At 40.3% G+C, this 21,538-nt stretch overlaps 1 protein-coding gene across 3 annotated transcripts in view; it reads right to left on the bottom strand.

The window, feature by feature from the left end:
• LOC135709434 (ribosomal protein S6 kinase alpha-5-like) overlaps nt 1-21,538 on the bottom strand; it is a 118,764-nt gene that overhangs the window by 5,847 nt on the left and 91,379 nt on the right. For all 3 annotated transcript variants that reach the window (XM_065231755.1, XM_065231756.1, XM_065231757.1), the window contains exons 5-7: nt 18,312-18,512; nt 17,646-18,249; nt 17,466-17,581 (exon numbers count right to left, since the gene is read on the bottom strand). In XM_065231755.1, coding sequence (XP_065087827.1) covers nt 17,466-17,581; nt 17,646-18,249; nt 18,312-18,512 — 921 coding nt within the window. The remainder of the gene's footprint in view (nt 1-17,465; nt 17,582-17,645; nt 18,250-18,311; nt 18,513-21,538) is intronic.

Below are 21,538 nucleotides of genomic sequence, written 5' to 3'. Positions count from 1 at the left end.
TGGGTGAGCTGCGCACCCAGAGGAAAGAGTGGATCACAGATGAAACCTGGCGGAAGATTGAGGAGCGTAGAGAAGTAAAAGCCGCGATAGAGCGGGCGAGAACCAGAGGAGCCAAGAACGAAGCCCGTCAACGGTACTCGGCTCTAGAGAAGGAAGTCAAGCGCTCTTGCAGACGGGACAAGCGAGCGTGGGTGAACTCCCTGGCCGACGAAGGGGAGAAAGCCGCAAACACTGGCGATATACGCCTCCTCTACGATATCTCACGACGCCTGAGTGGAGCAATGATGAACCCGAGGATGCCAGTGAAGGACACGACTGGACAATTGCTTACCGACCCCACTGACCAGCTGAAACGCTGGTTTGAGCACTTCGAACAACTTCTTCAAGTTTCGACGGCCAACCAGCCATCAACATCTTGGCATGATCCGCCTAGGGTGCGGCGCATCACTCGCGTCAATTCCGAGGCCCCATCACTGCAGGAGATTGAAGCAGCTATCCGAAACATGAAATCCAACAAGGCTCCAGGGGTCGATCGCATATCAGCAGAGATGCTCAAAGCTGACCCCATGCTATCCGCACAAATGTTGCATCAACTATTCTGTAATATCTGGGACACCGCGACTTTTCCGGCCGACTGGATGCAGGGCATCTTAGTGAAGGTCCCAAAGAAGGGGGATCTGACTGTGTGCGACAATTAGCGAGGCATCATGTTACTGTGTATTGTTCTCAAAGTTCTGTGCAAAGTTATCCTGAATCGGATACAGAAGAAGATCGACGCCACTCTCCGACGGTAGCAGGCAGGATTCCGTGCCGGAAGATCTTGTGTGGACCATATTGTCACGCTCCGCATCATCCTGGAGCAGGTCAATGAATTCCAAGAGTCCTTTTATTTGGTATTCATTGACTACGAAAAAGCTTTCGACCGTCTCAATCACGAGAATCTGTGGGGCGCCCTGAGACGCAAGGGAGTCCCGGATAAAATCATCAACCTCATCGAAGCGCAGTATGAGGCTTTCACGTGCAGAGTTCTGCATAACGGAGCCTTGTCCGACCCTATCCGGGTAGTCGCTGGTGTGAGACAAGGATGTATACTATCACCGCTACTGTTTCTCATCGTAATCGACGAGATCATGGTAGGTGCAATTGACCGTGTACCGAACCGTGGGCTGCTTTGGCAGCCTATCACCATGGAGCATCTCAACGACTTCGATTTGGTTGATGATGTTGCTCTACCAGCACAACGGCGCTCTGATATGCAGAGTAAGCTCAATGACCTAGCCGAACGCTCCTCTGCGGCGGGTCTCACCATCAACGTCAACAAGACCAAATCGTTGGATATCAACACGGGCAACCCTTCCAACTTTACGGTAGCGGGGCAAGCAGTGGAGAAGGTCGAAAGTTTCCAATATCTTGGCAGCCAAATAGCGTCGGACGGCGGGACCAAGAGCGACATAGGTGCACGAATCAAGAAGGCTAGATCCAACCAGATAAGTCAACGCACCAAAATCCGAATTTTCAACTCGAACGTGAAATCTGTGTTGTTATACGCCAGCGAGACGTGGTGTGTATCAGCGGAGAACACTCAAAAGCTGCAGGTCTTCATCAACCGATGCCTGCGGTATATAATTGGTGCCTGGTGGCCTCACAACTGGATCTCGAATGCCGAGCTCCATCGTCGATGTCATCAGAAGCCGATAGCAACAGAAATTCGAGAGCGAAAATGGAGGTGGGTCGGCCACACACTTCGACGGGGCGGAAACGAAATCTGCAAGCAAGCGCTGGATTGGAATCCAGCAGGACATCGCAGCAGAGGCATACACAGGGGCTCATGGCGGCGGAGCCTCAATAAGGAAATTAAGCAAGTCGATAGAAATCTGACCTGGGCCCAGGTCAAGGCAAAAGCGAGCAGCCGCCCAGGATGGAAGTCTTTCACGTTGGCCCTTTGCACCGCTGGTGGTGCGCAGGACCCTTAAGTAAGTAAGTAAGTATGTGGACTTGATGCCGAGAAGATGAAAGAAATCAGTGGTATCTTGGAGAACCCCATGACGGAGCTTTGCTTGAGGTTTTTGGAATTTTTTCTACCAAAAGTTTGTTTATTTGTTTATTTGTTATGGTTGCATCAACCGACTAGAAATAGTCCCAATGATGTGTTGTAAAAAAGTACAGATTATACATTGACTACATTGCGAAGCTTGAAGACCTGGGTTCGTTAATTTTGCAACCCAGAAACTACTGTGGAAAAGGTTTATATGGGTACTCGCGTACAAAAACATTTGGATGATGTTTTCTCATCCAATAGCATCAAGCTTGAGGATGTTCATCACTTCAGAACAATGGCGATGAACCTCTACATAACGCTAGTAAATCAAATCGGGAAACGTATCAATATGGATGATATGATTCTCGTAAACCATTGCCTGGTTTTTGAGGTGTTATTTAGTAATTTCGAATTCGTTGATAACATTTGGGAACATCCGCGTTTTATTTTTGAGATTTTTTGGGTCAATGCATAAAAGCAATGCACACCGCAAAAACCTAATAATAGATCAGCGCGGTCGAGTCACACCGTCAACAAAGGGAGCGAGAGCACTCCAGGCACCAAAGCAACAGGGGAAAAACATCAGCACAAATCATTCTAAATCGAATTATCGCGTCCGGGACACAAAACTATTCAAATGCGAGCACCGAAAAACTACACGGCAGCACAAAGATAGCCCGAGCTCTAAAAAAAGCACGCAGCGGAGCAAAAACACACAACCGTTCTCGGCTGCTTCTCAAAGCGGACTGGAGCGAAATTCGTTCAGTGTACATAAACAAATAATGTTAAATTTTAAATTTCTTCAGTTTTCATGTCTTCTATCATTTTTCCTCATCGATCTGTTCGTTTTCAATCGCCTGGTTGATAGCTTGTTTGGTGAATTTATTGAAAACCGTCATGGAAAAATACTTTTAGAAAGTATTATTTGGAAGAACCATAGGTAGGTTGATAAACATATTTTGAAAACCAAAGAGCTGACATCAAAATTTTATTTTCAATTATGCTGTAATGTTGTTCGTTTCTGTTCCGTGCCGTGATGTCGTTGTCAATACTACACCTAATGACACCTTCCAAAGCGATGATAATGGTGATAAACAGCAGACACGAAAGCTCTATTGCTGTAACGGCAACTTGGAGATTTCACTACCGATTCGCACGATTGTGCAGCATAGGTCGCAGCTTAAACCAAGGCCGAACAATCATCCATGTCAAATCGGCACGCAGTAAGGTGCACTACATGCAGGATTACAACATTCTTATAACTCAAATCATTTTTTTCTTTTACAGAATAAGCCGAATATTACTGTTGTCCATGGAGGAGATTCCATCCCGTGTGTCCATGTAAGAATAAACGGGATCCTCAGAACCAGAACCAGAACTGGTATCAGACTCGGTGTATTTTACTACTTCTGAGCCAGTTGCACGACCGGACTAAAGCTACAATGCCACGTCTAACTCTTCGACTCGACTTCGAGGGGCGTCCGGTGTAGCGTGGCATTTCAATAATAGAAACCGGAAACCTGGTTCACGAGAGTCAACAGCAACAGTAACTTGCAGAACAGAAGCTTCAGTACGTGCTTAAAGTCGGAAATTGGGGAGAGCTTTGAAGACTTGGATGAATCAGTGTCACGTGAATCTCTTTCGGTCGACATCTAGGAGCTACTTGTCCTGCATGATATTCCAATCGTGCATATTTCCAATCCCATGTTAGTTAGATTAATGATGAGTGGTTACCCGAGCAAAGCCTGAGATCAAATCAGTGTTGGCAAAATCAGAAATCAATTGATATTTTTCCGCTCTCATGCGCTCGAAATATCACGCGTGATATTGGAAAACAAAGTATCATGCTTGATATTGATTTTACAAGCTCCTTTGATATTGCGAGACTATTCACAACGTGCAAAAATCAAGCTGAGAGTTGACTCGACACAAAAATGATTCCGTTGCACATCGTTTTCTTAGAAAGAGATAGTATAGTTTGCTATCTCTTTTTAAAGGGCGAACACGAAATTATTGCGACACATTCAACAGGGCATAACTTTTTTACCATTGGGTAAAAATCAACCAAATTTTGCACACTTTCTCATTGATGTGTATTGTGTACATGCTGTCAAACTCGAAGTCGTGTTTTTCGATTCAACGAAAATGGAGGTGAACCAACGCGAGTTGAGAGAACAAATTCTTTCCAAACACCTGGAATTTCCTGACCTGTCGCACCGGCAGTTGGGAAAAATGTTGAACATTCACCATTCAACCGTCTTCAGAGTGTTGAAGCGGTTCCAGGAGCGGTTGACGTTGGACCACGGCAAAGGAGCTGGAAGAAAACCGGGACAGGAGAACAAAAAGACGGAGGGAAAGGTGAAGCGGATGATTAAAGCAAATCCCAACGTCTCAAGCCGTGATTTGGCTAAAAAGATCGGCATGTCGCAGAGCTACGTCCATAATGCAAAGAAGAGAGCTGGACTACATACATACAAGGTACAGAACTTCCCAAATCACGATGAGCGGCAACAATCGAAAGCTAAAACTCGGGCACGGAAGCTCTACTAGAAGTTGATGACAAAATATGGCTGCTGTGTGATGGACGACGAAACGTATATAAAAGCCGATTTTAAGCAAATTCCGGGGTTGGAGTTTTTCACCGGCAAGAGCAAGTTCGATGTGAACGACAAATTTAAGAAGAAGAAAATGTCGAAGTTCGCCTCCAAATATCTCATTTGGCAGGCCATCTGCTCTTGCGGACTGAGGAGTGAGCCTTTCGTGACAAAGGGCACAGTAAATGGCGAGATCTACAAATCTGAGTGCCTCGAGAAGCGCCTTTTGCCGTTCTTGCAGCAGCACGACGAAGCTCCGCTATTTTGGCCAGATTTGGCATCATGCCACTATTCTAAAAGTGTCGTGGAGTGGTATGAGGCCAATTCTGTCCATTTTGTTCCAAAGGACATGAATCCGCCAAACTGTCCGGAGCTGCGCCCGGTGGAGCAGTACTGGGCAATAATGAAGCAGGAACTTCGGAAGAGCAAGAAGACAGTCAAAGACGAGAAGGACATGTTAAGAAAATGGAAAAAAAACTGAGAAACTGGTACCGGATGACACTGTAAAGACTTTGATGGAGGGCATCAAGCGAAAATGCGTTCAATTTTACACTCAAGGCTCCATCGATTAACTTTTCTTTTGATTTTTGAAGTAAATATATGTATAAAACTACCCTAAAATTTTGGTTTGATTCTAAACATTATAAGAAAATTGGCATGACATTTTCGGTGTCGCAATAATTTCGTGTTCGCCCTTTACTCCTCACCGATGGCAGACACGAAGTGACTGCTGCCAGCCGTTATGGAAGTTTCGACTGCATTCGGGTGTAAAGCAAAAATCATGGAACTCAATCTCACCACAGCTTGTTGAGATTTGCAGCTGGTGAGTTTTGTTAGCTTGATATTCCAAGCTGCGATATCACAGCTTGCAAAATCAACCGCAGTTGTTTGCTTGTTGATTTTTGTGTTGATCTTGGGCGTTGATGAGATTTGATTTTTTGATATTTTCCCAACACTGGATCAAATTGAAATCTAAATTTGATGTTGTGATTTCGCTGCTAAGGATTACAAAGATTGCTGTCGTTTTGGTCGTTTTAACGGTTAAAATATCAAAATTGAGAGCAAACAAATCTTCCTGCGACATCACATTGAAAACTATTTCCATAGAGGTAGCTCTAAGACCAGAAGGTCCCGAAGAAACGAGCTCAACTTTTTGGCTCAGCTTTGGTACTATCTTCGGTGCCAAGCTAATCGATTCACCCCTCGAAACTTAGGAAAATCCACTAACCCCTCATTTTATCTGTCAAACTTTCATAGCGAATCAAAACAAACATAGTGTAGTACTGGAATTTATACTAGAATGGGATACGTTAGTCGATTTGCTTGGGACCAATAGGCTAGTCAAGTAGTGAGCCAATTTGAAATCGTTAGTTTCGTATTGATTGTTGCTATTTCTGCTATCAGTGAGAGCAAACTGAAAACTCAATTTGATATCAATTTTTCCTGTTGATAACAAAACAAGTATTAAATTTGATGTTATGCTAAGGCAATCAAAACAAACCCGCAACAACATATATTTGAAGAGCAAATGTACAGCAAAATGAAAACAAAATTTGTTATCAAATGTGTCAGTTGCGCAAACTGAAATCAAATTATGATTTCAGTTTGATGTTGATATCAAAACTTGATTTCAATTTGCTGTCATTTTGATGCTGGACTTTGCTCGGGTATATTGTTATTCTAACCATGTAGTCATATTGTTAATGCTATCAATTATTTAATTTTGTCTAAAAATAAACTTATCATAACAAAACAAAATTTCATTCATGAGAAATATGCTAAATAGAAACGAGAAAAAAAAAACGCACTACCCTGAACAAACCGCATAAATACATTGCAAGTATATTCACATTTTATACTAAGGCACGCATAATCCATTTGTATACTAAGTTCGTATTCTCTCTCTTTATACCCAGCTATGCGGCGGGCGGGAGAGTTGAGATTTAGCGTAACTTTTAATCTATTTAGATTTGAATATTTTTTTTAGTGTACTCGACAATGCAATGCATTTGATATTGTTTACAAAAGCTGATACGTCCCTTTGAAAAAGTAATCGAGAAATTAAGTCAAGTGAGAGAAGCAATAATTCTCCATCTTCACTCGAAATAATGTGCGTTCTAGAGCGTGAGTAATACGAAATTGTTGCTGTAGTCAATAATAGTTGTTCAATGTCACTTGGAAATATGTGATCTGGGTAGTAATATGATATGCTCATATTCTGAATAAGGCAACAAGGATTGCAGTATGAACAAGGCTATATATTTATTTAAACCCATTGCATTTTCAGCAAAAAATTAATCCAAGGATAAATTGTTTAAACTTAAAGTGATAGATTGTTAATATCAGTATGGTTGACATTTCGAGTTCAAAGCACAGCACATCAACAACGATGTGCAAAACAATCTAAAATGAAGTGATTTGCTGTTGATTTCAGCGTCCTTCGATATGATCTCTTCCAAGGGATTTACACATTGAATTGCAATGTTTGGCAAGCAAGGTTGCAAATACTCATTTCAGCTAAAACAATGTTTTTTTTTTAATTATGAAATAATTAGATGCTATGATCATATTTTGAATAGGTAAGATACAAGAAGAGGTTGCAAAGAATGTGTTTGACACATAAAACCTGTTTATTTCACTTCATGAGAGTCACAATCAGCGATTTTTCACACACTCACTCACTCACTCACTCACTCAGAAATCAGCAAATCGCTGATTGTGACTCATAGAAAGCAAAATTTACAGGTTTTATGTTTCAAACGCATTCTGTGTAACATCTTCTTGTAAGTTACAAGTAAAACATGTCATCATACCATCTTTTGGTTTTATTATTCCAAAAAACATTATTTTAGCTGAAATGAGTTTTTGCAACCTTGTTGGCAAGTAGTGCAAATTCGAGGTAGGAGATTTGATCACTGTTCTACAGTGGAATTGTCGAAGTCTTATTCCTAAATTAGAATCGTTTAAGTTTTTAGTTCACAATAATGATTGTGATGCATTTGCTCTTTGTGAAACATGGCTCTCTTCAGATATCGATCTTCCTTTTTATGATTTTAACATTATTCGACTGGATCGTGAGGATTCGCGTGGAGGAGGGGTACTTTTGGGGATCAAAAAGTGCCATTCCTTCTATAGAGTGAATCTTCCACAATTTCCAGGTATGCAAGTTGTCGCATGTCAGGCTATTATTAAAGGTAAGAGTCTTTGTATTGCCTCTTGGTATATTTCTCCTAGAGCCGTTGTTAATCGAAAACAACTTTCAGATATATGTTCGGTACTTCCTGCTCCACGGTTGATTATGGGAGATTTCAATTCCCACGGTACAGGACGGTATATAACCTCTGCGACAGCTTCAATATGACAATTCTTAACAATCGAGAAGTAACACGTTTGGCTGGCCTATCCTCGAATTGAAGTAGATTAGACCTCACCCTTTGCTCTAGTTCATTATCGTTGGATTGCACGTGGAATGTGATCCAAGATCCCCACGGTAGTGATCACTTGCCGATCAAAGTTTCAGTGGGTTCAATCCGTCGGAACCCGTTAACGTCGCGTACGATCTTACCCGTAATATCGATTGAACAAAGTTTAAGACTGTGATAGATGAGGCATTAACGTCGTTAGAAGGGCTTCCACCGTTGGAGGAATATAACTTCCTCTCCAATATGATCTTGGGCAGCGCGCTTCAAGCTCAAACTCGGCCGGTTCCAGGAACGTCTTTCCGTAGGAAACCTCCTTCCCCTTTGTGGGACCAGCAATGCACTGAGGTTTATCGTAAAAAGTCCGACGCGTTCAAGCTTTTCCAGAAACGTGGAACACCCGTAAATTTTGAAGCGTACTCGGCTCTTGAACGCGAACTCAAGAGCCTCATTAAAGCCAAGAAACGCGAATACTGGCGGCAATTCGTGGACGGATTATCGCGCGAAATGTCGATGAATACGCTTTGGAACGCGGCGCAAAGAGTACTCGGATCGTTGGATTCTCAAGTTCGAGCCAAAAATGGGGGTGCTGATTCCGTGCCGGCACGGATGATTCCTCGCGAAACGACGATTTCGCTGAGATCAGTCAACCTTTTTCAATGGTGGAGCTCTCAATCGCGCTCCTTTCGTGTGGTCATTCGGCTCCGGGGGCTGATAAGATCAAGTTCAACTTGTTGAAGAACCTCCCAGACGTCGCTAAGAGGCGCATGTTGAACTTGTTTGGTAAGTTCCTGGAGCTCAATATTGTCCCGGATGATTGGAGGCGGGTGAGCAAATTATAGCCATTAACAAGTAAGAGGTTTTATCCACGACACGACCGTAGTTTTGACGTAGGATTATGTGCTCGGTATAAATATTCGGCGACTGTATTAGGGAAACCACTTTTTTTTTATCACGGAAACGCCACTTTTTCTGTTGACAAAATTACGCATTTTCGTGCAAAAAACGCATGGAATTTTTGGTGAAAAAAAAGCGAAAAATTAATTGGAGGAATTTCTTGTCTTGATATTTGCGATCAATTAGGGGAAATGGCTCTAATGTTGGCCAATTGATCTAAGATCTAAGATTGGGCGCTAAAAATCTGATATTTATCAATTGTATCTAGATGAACGCGTCATTGGGACGGTACTAATGGATATTTTTGGTTGCTATTGAAAATTTAGTCGATTGCTGAATTTATGTATGGGCCCAAATTAGGGACACTTAGGCCGACATTACATACATTTCTCCTATATAAATTGGAATTTTTGTTTTGCTTTTTTCTTGCGTCATGAAAAAAAACCTAACCGCAATTCGAAGTGTTTCTGGTAAATTGATAAGATCCTGTGATATTCGGTCATTGCGAGAATTGTTATGTACCACTTCAATACTGTTACGCATTTGACCACAAACGTTTTGGTTGCTGAGTACATAAACTATCGAAGAGTTTATGGGTGATGTGGATGGCAGCAAGGCGAGCGAACGTTCAATGAAAGTTTACTCTTAAATAACAATAACTGGTCCTGAAAGGAACCGCTCTGTCGTGATGGTTGAGTAATGCTGAGCTATTAGGGTGTTCAACACGGATAAGGCTGGCGAGCTGTATGATGTTTGGAACGAGGGTGACGTGCTTGGCATAGATGGCCCCCAGCGACTCACGAAGCGCTACTGCTTCCAATCAGTAGCGGTGTGGTTTCTTCCTCCTTCAGTGAATGGCCGGTAATGTGGGCTGTAGCTCGCTGCTTGCTGCCCTTTCGCTGTGTACTGGAGAACAATGTTCAACGCCACGCGCCGAAAGCACTGCTGCTGCTGATGACGACCGACCGGACACCACCACGCATGGTGATTGAATAACTACCGTTCAGTGAGACCGGATGGAATTCTATTTTGAAATCTGTGTTAGGGAAAACGCGTTTTGCAGGCAATCGGTGATTATTTTGATCACTATTGCAACAGTTGGACATTTGTGCAATTTTCAATAGTGACCTATTGAAAATAAATAAAATGTTGATTTTAGCAGGTTTAGAATAAAAATCCATTTGCTATTGACAGAGTTATATGTTGTCAAAACCTGACCACTTTCGTAATACGGTCGATTTAGGTTTTTTGAAATTGCACCCCCAATATTTTGTTGAAAGACGTAATCCTACGTCAAAAACCTGGTAAACCCGCGTCAGATTACAACTCGTACCGACCCATCGCGATGTTATCGTGTATTCGAAAATTGTTGGAGAAAATGATCCTTTTCCGCTTGGACAAATGGGTTGAGATGAACCTCAGTTTGGTTTCCGTAGGGGCAAGGGAACGAATGACTGTCTGGCGTTGCTTTCCACAGAAATTCAGCTGGCTTTTGCTAAAAAAGAGCAAATAGCTTCTGTGTTCCTGGATATCAAGGGGCTTTTGATTCAGTATCGGTTGAATTCTTTTCAGACAAACTCCACGCATGTGGCCTTTCTCCATCAATTAATAACTTTTTGTACAATTTGCTGTCAGAGAAACATATGAGCTTTTCTCATGGAAACTCTGCAGCTTCTCGATTTAGTTACATGGGTCTCCCCCAGGGCTCATGTTTAAGCCCCCTTTTGTATAATTTCTACGTCAGAGAAATTGACAATTGTTTAAGTGACAACTGCACGTTGAGACAACTTGCAGATGACGGCATATAGTGTCTATGACAGGGTCCAAAGGGGTCGATCAGCAAGGACCCTTACAGGATACCGTAGATAATTTGTCTACTTTGGCTATCGAGCTAGGTATCGAATTCTCCTCGGAGAAAACTGAGTTGCTCGTTTTTCTAGCATAGCCCAGCACAACCAAAGCTTCAACTTTTGGGTAAACCGATCACTCATTATATGTTCTTTAAATATCTTGGGGTCTGGTTCGATTCAAAATGCACCTGGAGGTCCCACATTGAGTATCTGAGACGAAAATGCCAACAAAGGATCAATTTTCTCCGCACAATTACCGGAACGTGGTGGGGAGCCCATCCGCACATCATCAAACTGGAACGGATCCAATATCGCTGTCTTCGTATCGCGTTAGGATGCAAGCACTCGACTCATACGATGAGTCTTGAAGTATTGGCGGACATGTTGCCACTCTCTGATCGGTTTTCGGAATTGTCCCTCAGGCTTCTCACCCGTTGTGAAATTATGAACCCACTGGTGATTGCAAACTTTGAGGAGCTTCTTGAGCTAAACCCTCAAAGTCGTTTTATGTCATTGTACTACGTGTACATAACACAGGATGTCAGCTCTTCGCAGCATAATCCCTATCGTGTTTGCTTCTCCGACTTCGGCAATTCTGTTCATTTTGATTTATCCATGACGCAAGAGATTCGTGGAATCCCAGAGCATCATCGTTCCATGATTGCTCCGTCGATTTTCGCTGCAAATTTTGGCAAAGTTGATTCCGCAAGATCGTTCTTCACAGATGGATCACTAATAGAGACGTCCGCTGGTTTTGGTATTTATAACGAATTTCATAGCGCCTCTCGAATGTTTCAAACTCCTTGTTCCGTATATGCTGCTGAACTGGCGGCAATACATTATACGCTAGAAACGATTGCCTCACTTGCACCAGATCATTATTTTATTTTTACGGATAGTCTCAGTTATGTCGAGACTATTGACGGATTTCACGCCAACTCATCCAGTGGTTGGCAGCACCCTCTCAGAACCTTATGGAACTTTGTGGGTGTGGAGACTTAGCAATTTTAAGCAACTTTGCGTACTTATTTTTTTCAAAATTTATCTCGCCTAACATTTGATAAGGGTCAAAGTTTTTTGTCGATTTTTTTTTCAAATCGATATAGCTTAAAAATGACAAGCCCTACAAAAAAGTGATGTATGGCGAACTTTTAGCAAATAATCTGAAATTTTATAAAAAATTTTAAATAAAATAAAAAATCGGTTTCTACACTCTAAAAAAATATATTTAAAAATTAAAAGTAATTTTCCCAAAAATGGTACCCCTCAGATTTGCTTGATATTTTTTCTCATGAAAGGCAATATAATTACCTAACTTTTCTTCATAGATCGCAAAGTGGGCGCTTTTAAGGAAAAAAAGTTGTTCGAACAACAACTTTTTCATGTTAATTTTTTTTTAGCGTGTTTCACTCAAAGTCGAATAGTAATACGCACACAACCTTATTAAAATTCGATTAAACTTTATGGGTATACTTTTCGATAATCTGGGCGAAATCTAGCCTAACATTTGAAAAGGGTACAGAGAAGTTACCTGCAAATCGTCCAATAAGAGTTCAGAACAAAACGTTCTAATGAGGAACAGCCATCTCAGCATGGTTTGCACTTTCCTGTGATGGATTGTATTATAATATATGCATACACTCTATCCAACTTCTATAAAACCACCCTCAAATTGTTCCAAATCAACAGGTAAACTAAGTAAAAATCACTTAGTATGTTTTATTCATGAAAAGATTTCAATTCATGTATTTGTGATTAATTTAATTAGAAAAATAATCATTCATTTATTTTTATGTATTAGGTGTGTCCATTAGTAAGCAATATGCATATATGTTTATACCTCATCTCTCAAGTGAATACATATAATAGCGCAGGTAACTTAACGATTATTTAAGGCATGCCTAAAATAATCGTTAAGTTACCTGCTATATAGCAGTTATATAACAACGCAGGTAGTCACATGAGAGATATAAGGTATAAACTTAAAGCACCGCAGTCTGTTTCTACCGACATAATCTAATATTTAAGTTTGGTGATATCACAACAATGCTCATAGTTGCTGTAGTGCATAGTTGTTGAAAGTGTAGTGCTGCATAGTTGTTGAAACGAAAAAGTGTTTATATATACAACAATGGAAAAATCTGCTGAATTGATTATTAAAAGGGTGCAATGTAGTGCCAACATAAACAATCCCAATTGCAGCCGCAATAATTTACGTAATTTATCACCAAGTCTCATAGAGAAAATAGATTCATGGGGCTTTGATCATCAATTGGATGTAACAATGCGTATTTGGGAATCGTGTCGTGGAATTTTAGTGCACGATAGGACACCTCTCCCGAAAAAGAGGCGATCGGATGGAAAAGAATCAAGCCATGCTCGGAAGTTTGAAGAGCCGCAACCATCAACAAGTCATCAGCAATCAGAACATCAGGAATTTGATGATACACTAGGTAAATAATAATAACTATAACTGTTTCAACTGTGTGGTTTAAGGATTGTACATCGAAGATACAACTTCATTTTCAACATTTTTTTAGAGCACGAGCTGGATGAACCGCTTATCGTACAAATTTGATCGATTGGTAGGCCAACCTCGGTGAACAATCTATCAAATTTTCACGACTGTACGATATGCGGTTTATGCAGCTCGTGCTCCACAAACATGGGGAAAATTCAGATGCGGCTTCGATGTACCGTAAACGGGGATGTCTTTGATAATGGAGGTAACTTTGATAATGCAGCTAATCCAAAAAGTTATGACTTAATGCTCTTCGTATTCATTATTTTGGAAGGGAACATCGGTTTCCTATCCAAAATATTGCGTACGATGTGCCTTAAGTCATAAATTTTTGGCTTAGCTGCATTACCAAAGTTACCCCTATTATCAAAACCACCCCCGTTCATGGTACTATCACCTTAACAGCGTTATATATTAATGTGTGGTAATATTTTTTTTTTCTTTTCTTTAATTTTACAGATACAGATCCATCGCTAGAATCAATCCCATCAGCGGATCAGATCCAAGGTCCATATAATGTGGAACAATTCAATTGTATAGCTTCAACCTTACAGTTATCACCAATTTCATCGAGAAGTATGAGAAGTATGAATTATCGTGTTCAAAAATCTGCAGAGATCACAAAGGCAGTGCGTAAAAATATATTTGGGATGGATTCAGACGATGTCAACAAATCAAATGATTTTGACGAAATGATCATGCAGTTAAAGGAGAAATTTAATTTGCCTTCTACGAGTACAAATGACAAATTAAAAGTGTTATCAGTGCTCCCTAAATCATGGTCAGTGAATCAAATAGTTAATGAGTTTAATGCACCCCATCATACAGTGAAACAGATGAAAAGGCTAGTCAGAGAACAAGGTATTCTTTGTAGTAAGAAAGCAAGAAGTGGTCATGGATTTAATGATACTGAAAAACAAATTGTTTTAAATTTCTTTGACAGTGATGATATTAGTAGGCCTATGCCAGGAAGTAATGATTATGTTTCTGAATATCGAAATGGATATAAAGAGCATGTTCAGAAACGTTTATTGATGATGTCTCTTAAAGAGGCTTTTATGATTTTTGAAGAGAAATACAAAAGTGTTAAAATCGGATTTACTTCGTTCACTCAGCTCCGACCAAAGCATTGCATACTGTTGGATAGTACAGGTACACATAATGTATGTGTCTGTACTATACATGAAAATGTTAAATTGATTATTAATAGTGTAAAATTTGATTCATATAAAGAAATTACAGACAAAATACTTTGCAGTAGTCCTATTAGAACCATAGATTGTTTTTATCGTACATGTGAAGAATGCATTTCCACAGATAGTATCGTGAGGGAACTTACATCAGTATTAGAAGCAGATGATATGGAAGAAGTTTTATTTCAACAGTGGTTGACTACCGACCGTTGTAATTTGGAAACTATTATTAAACCTGCAGATGAGTTTGTTCAATATTTGACGGAAAAAGTTGAAAAGCTCATAACCCATGATTTTATTCATAAAGAGCAATCATCTTACCTAAGTAATAAAAAAAATACTCTTCAAAACGGTGAAATTTTAGTGATTTGCGACTTTTCTGAAAATTATTCATTTATTATTCAAAACTCAGCACAGGGGTATCATTGGAACAATAATCAAGCTACGATACATCCTTTCGAAATTTACTACATAAAAGAAAACAAGTTGGAACATTTAAGCTTTATTATTATTTCAGAAGTATTGACCCATGATACAATAGCAGTTCAATTATTTATATCAAAATTGTTAGATTTCATTAAACAATCTATTAGTTTCACAAAAATTACTTTCATGTCAGATGGAGCAGCGGCTCATTACAAAAATAAAAAGAATTTTGCCAGTTTGTGCAACTTCAAGTCCAAGTATGGATTGGAAGCAGAATGGCACTTCTTCGCAACGTCTCATGGGAAAGGCCCATGTGACGCAATTGGAGGAACTCTCAAACGAATGGCAAAGAGAGCAAGTCTTGCTCGAGATTATGGAAACACAATCACAACTCCACAAGAACTGTATGACTGGGCAGTTAAACAAACAGATACAAGCATAACAAAATTGAACTTCTGCTTCATATCAAATGATCAATACACAAAGATGTCCGATGAACTCAAGGAGCTGTTCAGTCATGTAAAAACTATTACCTGGTACACAAAAATTTCATTGTTTTGTACCTATTTCTCAAAACATAATTTCTACTAAGCGATTTTCACATTCAAAGGAAACTCCGAAAAATTTCACTCTGTTTCCGATAGACTAATAATCAATGAAAAACTCAAATTATGTATGGAGAATTATAGGAAAATAAATTATGCACTAAACAAAAACACTAGAGTTTTCATTTATTAAAACACCATTCGAAATGCAGGAAAATCCTCTGTATTAGGCCCTTTCAAATGTTAGGCTAGATTTTTGTTTTAAGCACGCCCAGATTATCAAAAGGTCAAAATCTTTATGCTCATTAAGTTTCAACGGATTTTAATAAGGTTGTGCGCGTATTACTATTCGACTTTGAGTGAAAAACGCTAAAAAAAAAATTAACATGAAAAAGTTGTTGTTCGAACAACTTTTTTTTCCTTAAAAGCGCCCACTTTGCGATGTATGAAGAAAAGTTAGGTAATTATATTGCCTTTCATGAGAAAAAATATCAAGCAAATCTGAGGGGTACCATTTTTGGGAAAATGACTTTTAATTTTTAAATATATTTTTTTAGAGTGTAGAAACCAATTTTTTAATTTATTTAAATTTTTTTATAAAATTTCAGATTATTTGCTAAAAGTTCGCCATACATCACTATTTTGTAGGGCTTGTCATTTTTAAGCTATATCGATTTGAAAAAAAATCGACAAAAAACTTTGACCCTTATCAAATGTTAGGCGAGATAAATTTTGAAAAAAATAAGTACTCAAAGTTGCTTAAAATTGCTAAGTCTCCACACCCACAAAGTTTCATAAGGTTCTGAGAGGGTGCTGCCAACTCCGAAGACGAGTTGGCGTGAAATCCGTCTATTTGCTCCATGAGGCCGGTAAAGCACTCCTCGTATTTTCTCATGAAAATACGAGAACTTCTAAGTGCTTTATCTTTAAGATCTTTTGTCATCACCTTTGCATGGGTGCCATCTCATTGCTCGATTGCGGGCAATGAGAAAGCGAACTCACTTACAAAGGTAGGCGCTATGGAAGGCGATATCTACGATCGACAGATCGCCGTCAACGAATTTTTCTTCATTTATCGTCAACAGCCGCTCGCCAGCTGGCAAAATAACTGGAGTGAAGGGTGTTTGGGACGATGGCTATATTCGATCATCCCTAAGGTGTCGAAGATTCCTTGGTTCAAAGGGTTGAAGGTGGCTCGAGACTTCATTCGTGTGATGTCTCGCCTCATGTCCAATCACTGTTCGTTAAACGCTCACTTGTTCCGTGTTGGGGGCTGCGGGACAGCAATCTCTGTGAATGTGGACAAGGTTATCAGGATGCAGATCACATCATTTGGTCTTGTGCTGAGCATCGTGGAGTCAGATCTAAGCTGTACTACCTCGGGCTCGAGGCAGACAACCTAATGTTCCTGTTCGGGATGTTTTGACTGGACGCGATCTGGAGTTTATAAAGCTCATTTCGCGATTACTGTCGCCACCTTAACACAATTTTTGAGACGACTCTGCTGTCAGTGGAAGTTTTGTTTGGATGTTTATTGGCACACTGAATAAGTTCCCAAATATCTCCTTAGAAGTCAATCTTTTAAATTTGTCGAACCTCTTAACGGAATCCCTTTCTGAATAGCTTTGAGTGTGTTGGTTTATTTCCTTTTAATTTCGTTATGATTGCTTATCTTTTGACAGAGACGCGTATTTCATCTACTACTTGCAGACTTCATCAGTGCCAAGTGGTGTTGAGTACTTGGCACTGATGAAGTCTGCAAGTCGTAGATGAAATGCGCGTCTCTGTCAAAAGATAAGCAATTATAACGGAATTAAAAGGAAATAAACCAACACACTCAAAGCTCTTCATCCTTAGAAGTGTCTGATTTCGTCGTATCAGCTGTCTGAACTTTCCTTTCAGAGTGAATGAAAACTTTTCATCTGAATATGTTTTGTTCGGAGGTTAGAACCAACTGTTAAAGTTACAAAACAGTTTCTTACCTTGCTGATGTGTCTTCGGATGGAAGCCTCGTGTGGTCGAACATTCTTGTTTTTCATGTACTTGTGTCTATCGACAACTTTACCCGACAGTAAACTAGGCGAAACGTACGAATAACCTGCGGATATTTGAAGCAGTTAGTTTTATGTGGAAATTTGTCCTTCGCTCTTACGACAACTCACCTCTGAACAATCGTTCGGAGTTGGGCGGCGCCGAGGCGGGCGAATCGACCGGTGTTTGCCGCGTAAACTCGTCGCTAAAATTGTTCGTGTCCAGCTCGTCCTCGATGACCGGTTTGAATGGGGCCGAAATCTTCTTCTCTGCCAGCTGCCGCCAGTTGATCGATTTGAAGAAACCGTGCGATTTGAGCTCGGAAGCATCGGCGGACCCGCCGCCCAGCCGTCGGCGTGGATCTTTGACCAGCAGTTTCCGGATGAAATCTTTCGCCTCCCGCGAAAGATGATCCGGAATTACCGCTTCGGTGTTGGTGATTTTCTTCGATATTTCCGTCTGCGTGGCGGGTTCATCGGAGCTGAACGGCGAACTACCGGTAAGCAGTTCGAACGTTAGCACCCCCACCGACCACCAATCGACGGATGCGTCGTGACCGTTTTGGTTGGATTTGACTATCTCCGGTGCCATGTACTCGATCGTACCGCAAAAGCTGTGCGCCCGCTCGTTTTCGAACACCAACTCCCGCGAGAGGCCGAAATCCGTCAGCACGATGTGACCCTCCGAATCGATCAGGATGTTTTCCAGCTTAATGTCCCGGTAGATGATTCCCAACTGGAAGATGCAATAAAGGTCAATTTTAATCTAAGGAATTTCTTCGTTGTCGAGCATTATACCTTGTGAAGTTGTTCCAGGGCCACGATGATTTCCGCGATGTAGATACGGACCTCATCTTCGGTAAAATGTTCCTTGTTGTAGAGATGGGTAAACAACTCCCCACCGCTGACGTAGTCCAAAATGATGTGCAGCTTGGAATCCGTTTGGAAAGCATAGTGCATCGTCACCAGGAAGGGCGATCGCTTGATCGATTCCAACACCTGTAAGAAAATAAAAACATAATCAAAGTATGCCACAACACACGATCCGCCAAAATCGCCGACTAAATTTGTGCCATCAATTGTTTAAAGAAATTCATAATTCAATATGTCGTCCAATCTTGATCCGGAACTATCCTCTGCTCAGTAATAAATTATTTTTGTAAAATAAAAATTCACAATTTAGAAACGTTGAATCATTTGTATTTTCTTTGCAGAAATTGTGCCATCTGCTTGGAACCAATTGCGAGCAATCAGAAGTTTTTGTCCTGTGCCCATCAGTTCCACAAAACTTGCATAGACACGTGGTTTACCGTCAAGGAGTCCTGTCCGGTTTGTCGACATCATCCTAAGGAAGTCAAAACGCCACCGATTCCACCTCCCGCCGTAGTAGTGGACGATGCGCGATCCCGACGGGAAACAGTTCGGGCTGTTCGAAGAAGTAGACGTGTTCAACCCACCAGCAGCAGCAGTAGAAATAGGCGGAGATCTGCATCCCGCAGGCGGTAACTGTTGTGGGGTGGGGGGCGTAGAGTTTGGGACGTAAATTATTGTTATTTTTTGTTCTAAATTGTTAGTAATTGCGATGCGAAATATACCTATATATTTTATATTGCACTAATGTTTGTAATTCGTAATTTATTAAACCGAGGAAAAGCCGAGAATTCGAAGTCACCGAGAAAAACACGCACATTTCGATGGTTGCCACACTAAAGGTTGTCATAGGAGATTGCAGATCAGCTAGCTTCTTCGCCACATCAGGTATACCTCAGGGAAGCCACATAAGACCGTTGATTTTTATACTGTACTTCAACGACGTGCATCTGGTCATCGAAGCTCCTCGGTTATCATATGCTGATGACCTCAAAATCTTCCTACGAATTCGCTCCATTGCTGATTGTCACTTTCTTCAACGTCAGCTGAATGTATTCGCTAGTTGGTGCAGTTTAAACAGAATGGTAGTGAACCCAGCCAAATGCTCCGCTATTACGTTCTCACGAAAACAACAACCCATAATATTTAGCTTGGCTCGACAATCGAACGCGTAAATCGGGTGAAAGACTTGGGTGTGATCTTGGATTCGCAGCTATCATTCAAGAGACACATTGCATATCAAGACCAACAATTGAAATGGCCCCAACTCCATTTTGTAAACAATCCTTGTAAGGCCATTTTCTCGCGAACCGAAGTCCGCAAAGGCAAAACAACATAATGAACAGGTAGGGGAAATCGAACAGAGAATCGAACCCAGCCACCTCCAGCATGGTCTTGCTTTATAGCTGCGCCTTTACCGACTGAGCTAAGGGAGACCCAGAACATCTTCAAAGGAATTCGCTAAAGAGTTTGCTTAACAAATTATGAGAAGAAATCTAAGGAATTTGTGAGGAGAAATGCCAATGAATTCTTAGGAAACTTTCAATGTGAGTAAAATTCCAAGGGAAGGAGTGAGATTCAAAAAGAAATCTGAAATGAATTCAATGAATATTCGGAGAATCTTTCCAAAGGGTTACTTATTGTGGTGAATTTGAAGATAATTCCGAGGAAAAATCTAAAAGAAAATTGAATTCGAAGCTTCATTGAAATGTTGAGGTATATTCAATGGAAATCAGAATGGACTATTCTGAGGTCTTCTTTATGTGACTTCTCTAATGTTAACGGAACTGCTCTGAGGTTCTCTGTTCCTTTCTGAAATTCTCAAAACTTCACTTAAGTTTTTGCAGTTCCCATGAAGCTTGTTGTACTGCGCTGAATTTAATTGAACCGTCCTAAAAATATTTAAGCTTCACTGAACCTCTAAACTCATGGGAAGACCTCAATTAAATTTTTAACGTAATTGAAGTCATCTGAAAATCTGGGAACTGCCTTAAATTTTCACTAATTTTCTGAAACTAATGGAACTGGCCTCCCCCGAAATTCAAAGCTTACTAAACTTCTTCCAAATGCTCCCGCATTCCTGAAGTTCACGGATCTCCTCTTAAGCTCCATAGATTTCTATAAAGTTTTCGAAATGTTTCTGAAGATCACTGTCCTTCTGTGAAGATTTAGAAGTTTTTCTAAATTTCTGGAACTTTTGTGCTCCCGCAATTTTTATGGAATTAGACCGAAATAATTGATATAGTTCTTTGATTTTCACTGAAGTTCTCAAGATTTTTCAGAAGTTAATGAAACTAATTTAAAACTTTTTAAATAGTCTAGACTTTCCTGGTGGTATTTAAGCTGCCTAAACGATTATTGAATTTCCCTAAAGTTCACTAGACTGCCCTGAATTTATCAGTATTTTTTTTTTTTGAGAAACCGCAACTTAACTGAAATTAAATGATTTGCCTTGAAGTTTCGACAATTTTCTTCAAGTATTATAATCATTATAAACGCTCACTAATTTTCACTGATCTTATCTATGCTTACCTGAAGTTCTCTAAATTTGTTAAATTATCCGGCCACTTTTCTGACGCTTTTGACGTTTTCGAATCCATCATAGAATTCTTGAAATACCCCACAATTCCACGGAACTCCGTAGGTCGCTTCAAATTTGCTTAAGTTAATGGAATTATTCTGAAGCTATCTGATCATCCTCGAAGTACTCGAAAATTCACTGAATATCATGAAACCATCTAAAAATATCTAAATGTATTAAAAGTTCTATGGATTTCCTTAAAGCTTGCTTGAAGTTCTCGCATTTTTTTTAATTAATGGTAAATAATCACGTTCGAGAAATTCTATCGGAGCTTTCCTGAAGTTTCCGGAAATTCCCTGAGTTTCTCGAAACTACTTTTAGGTTTCTACAATTTCATTGAAATTATTTGAACTGCCCTTTGATTCTTTGATCTGTCTTGATGTTCTCCAAATTTCCCTAAAGCTCTAAATTATATTGAGGATCTCAGATCTGCTCGAAAATAAACGGAATTCTCGTAAAAACCTTTAAGTTTTCATAACTTTTCCGACGGTCTCTGTACATCCCTAAATCGGAACATCTTAAGGGTTCTCGATTTTTTTTTCAGCACATCATGGAACTATCCTGAATTTTTCTC

Source organism: Ochlerotatus camptorhynchus, unplaced genomic scaffold (genome assembly GCF_037179485.1).
Source record: "Ochlerotatus camptorhynchus isolate MF236.1 unplaced genomic scaffold, CSIRO-AGI_Acam_v1.1 ptg000361l, whole genome shotgun sequence".
NCBI lineage: Eukaryota > Metazoa > Arthropoda > Insecta > Diptera > Culicidae > Ochlerotatus > Ochlerotatus camptorhynchus.
Note: the sequence above shows the minus strand (reverse complement) of the source record. Positions and strands in the feature narration are given on the sequence as shown.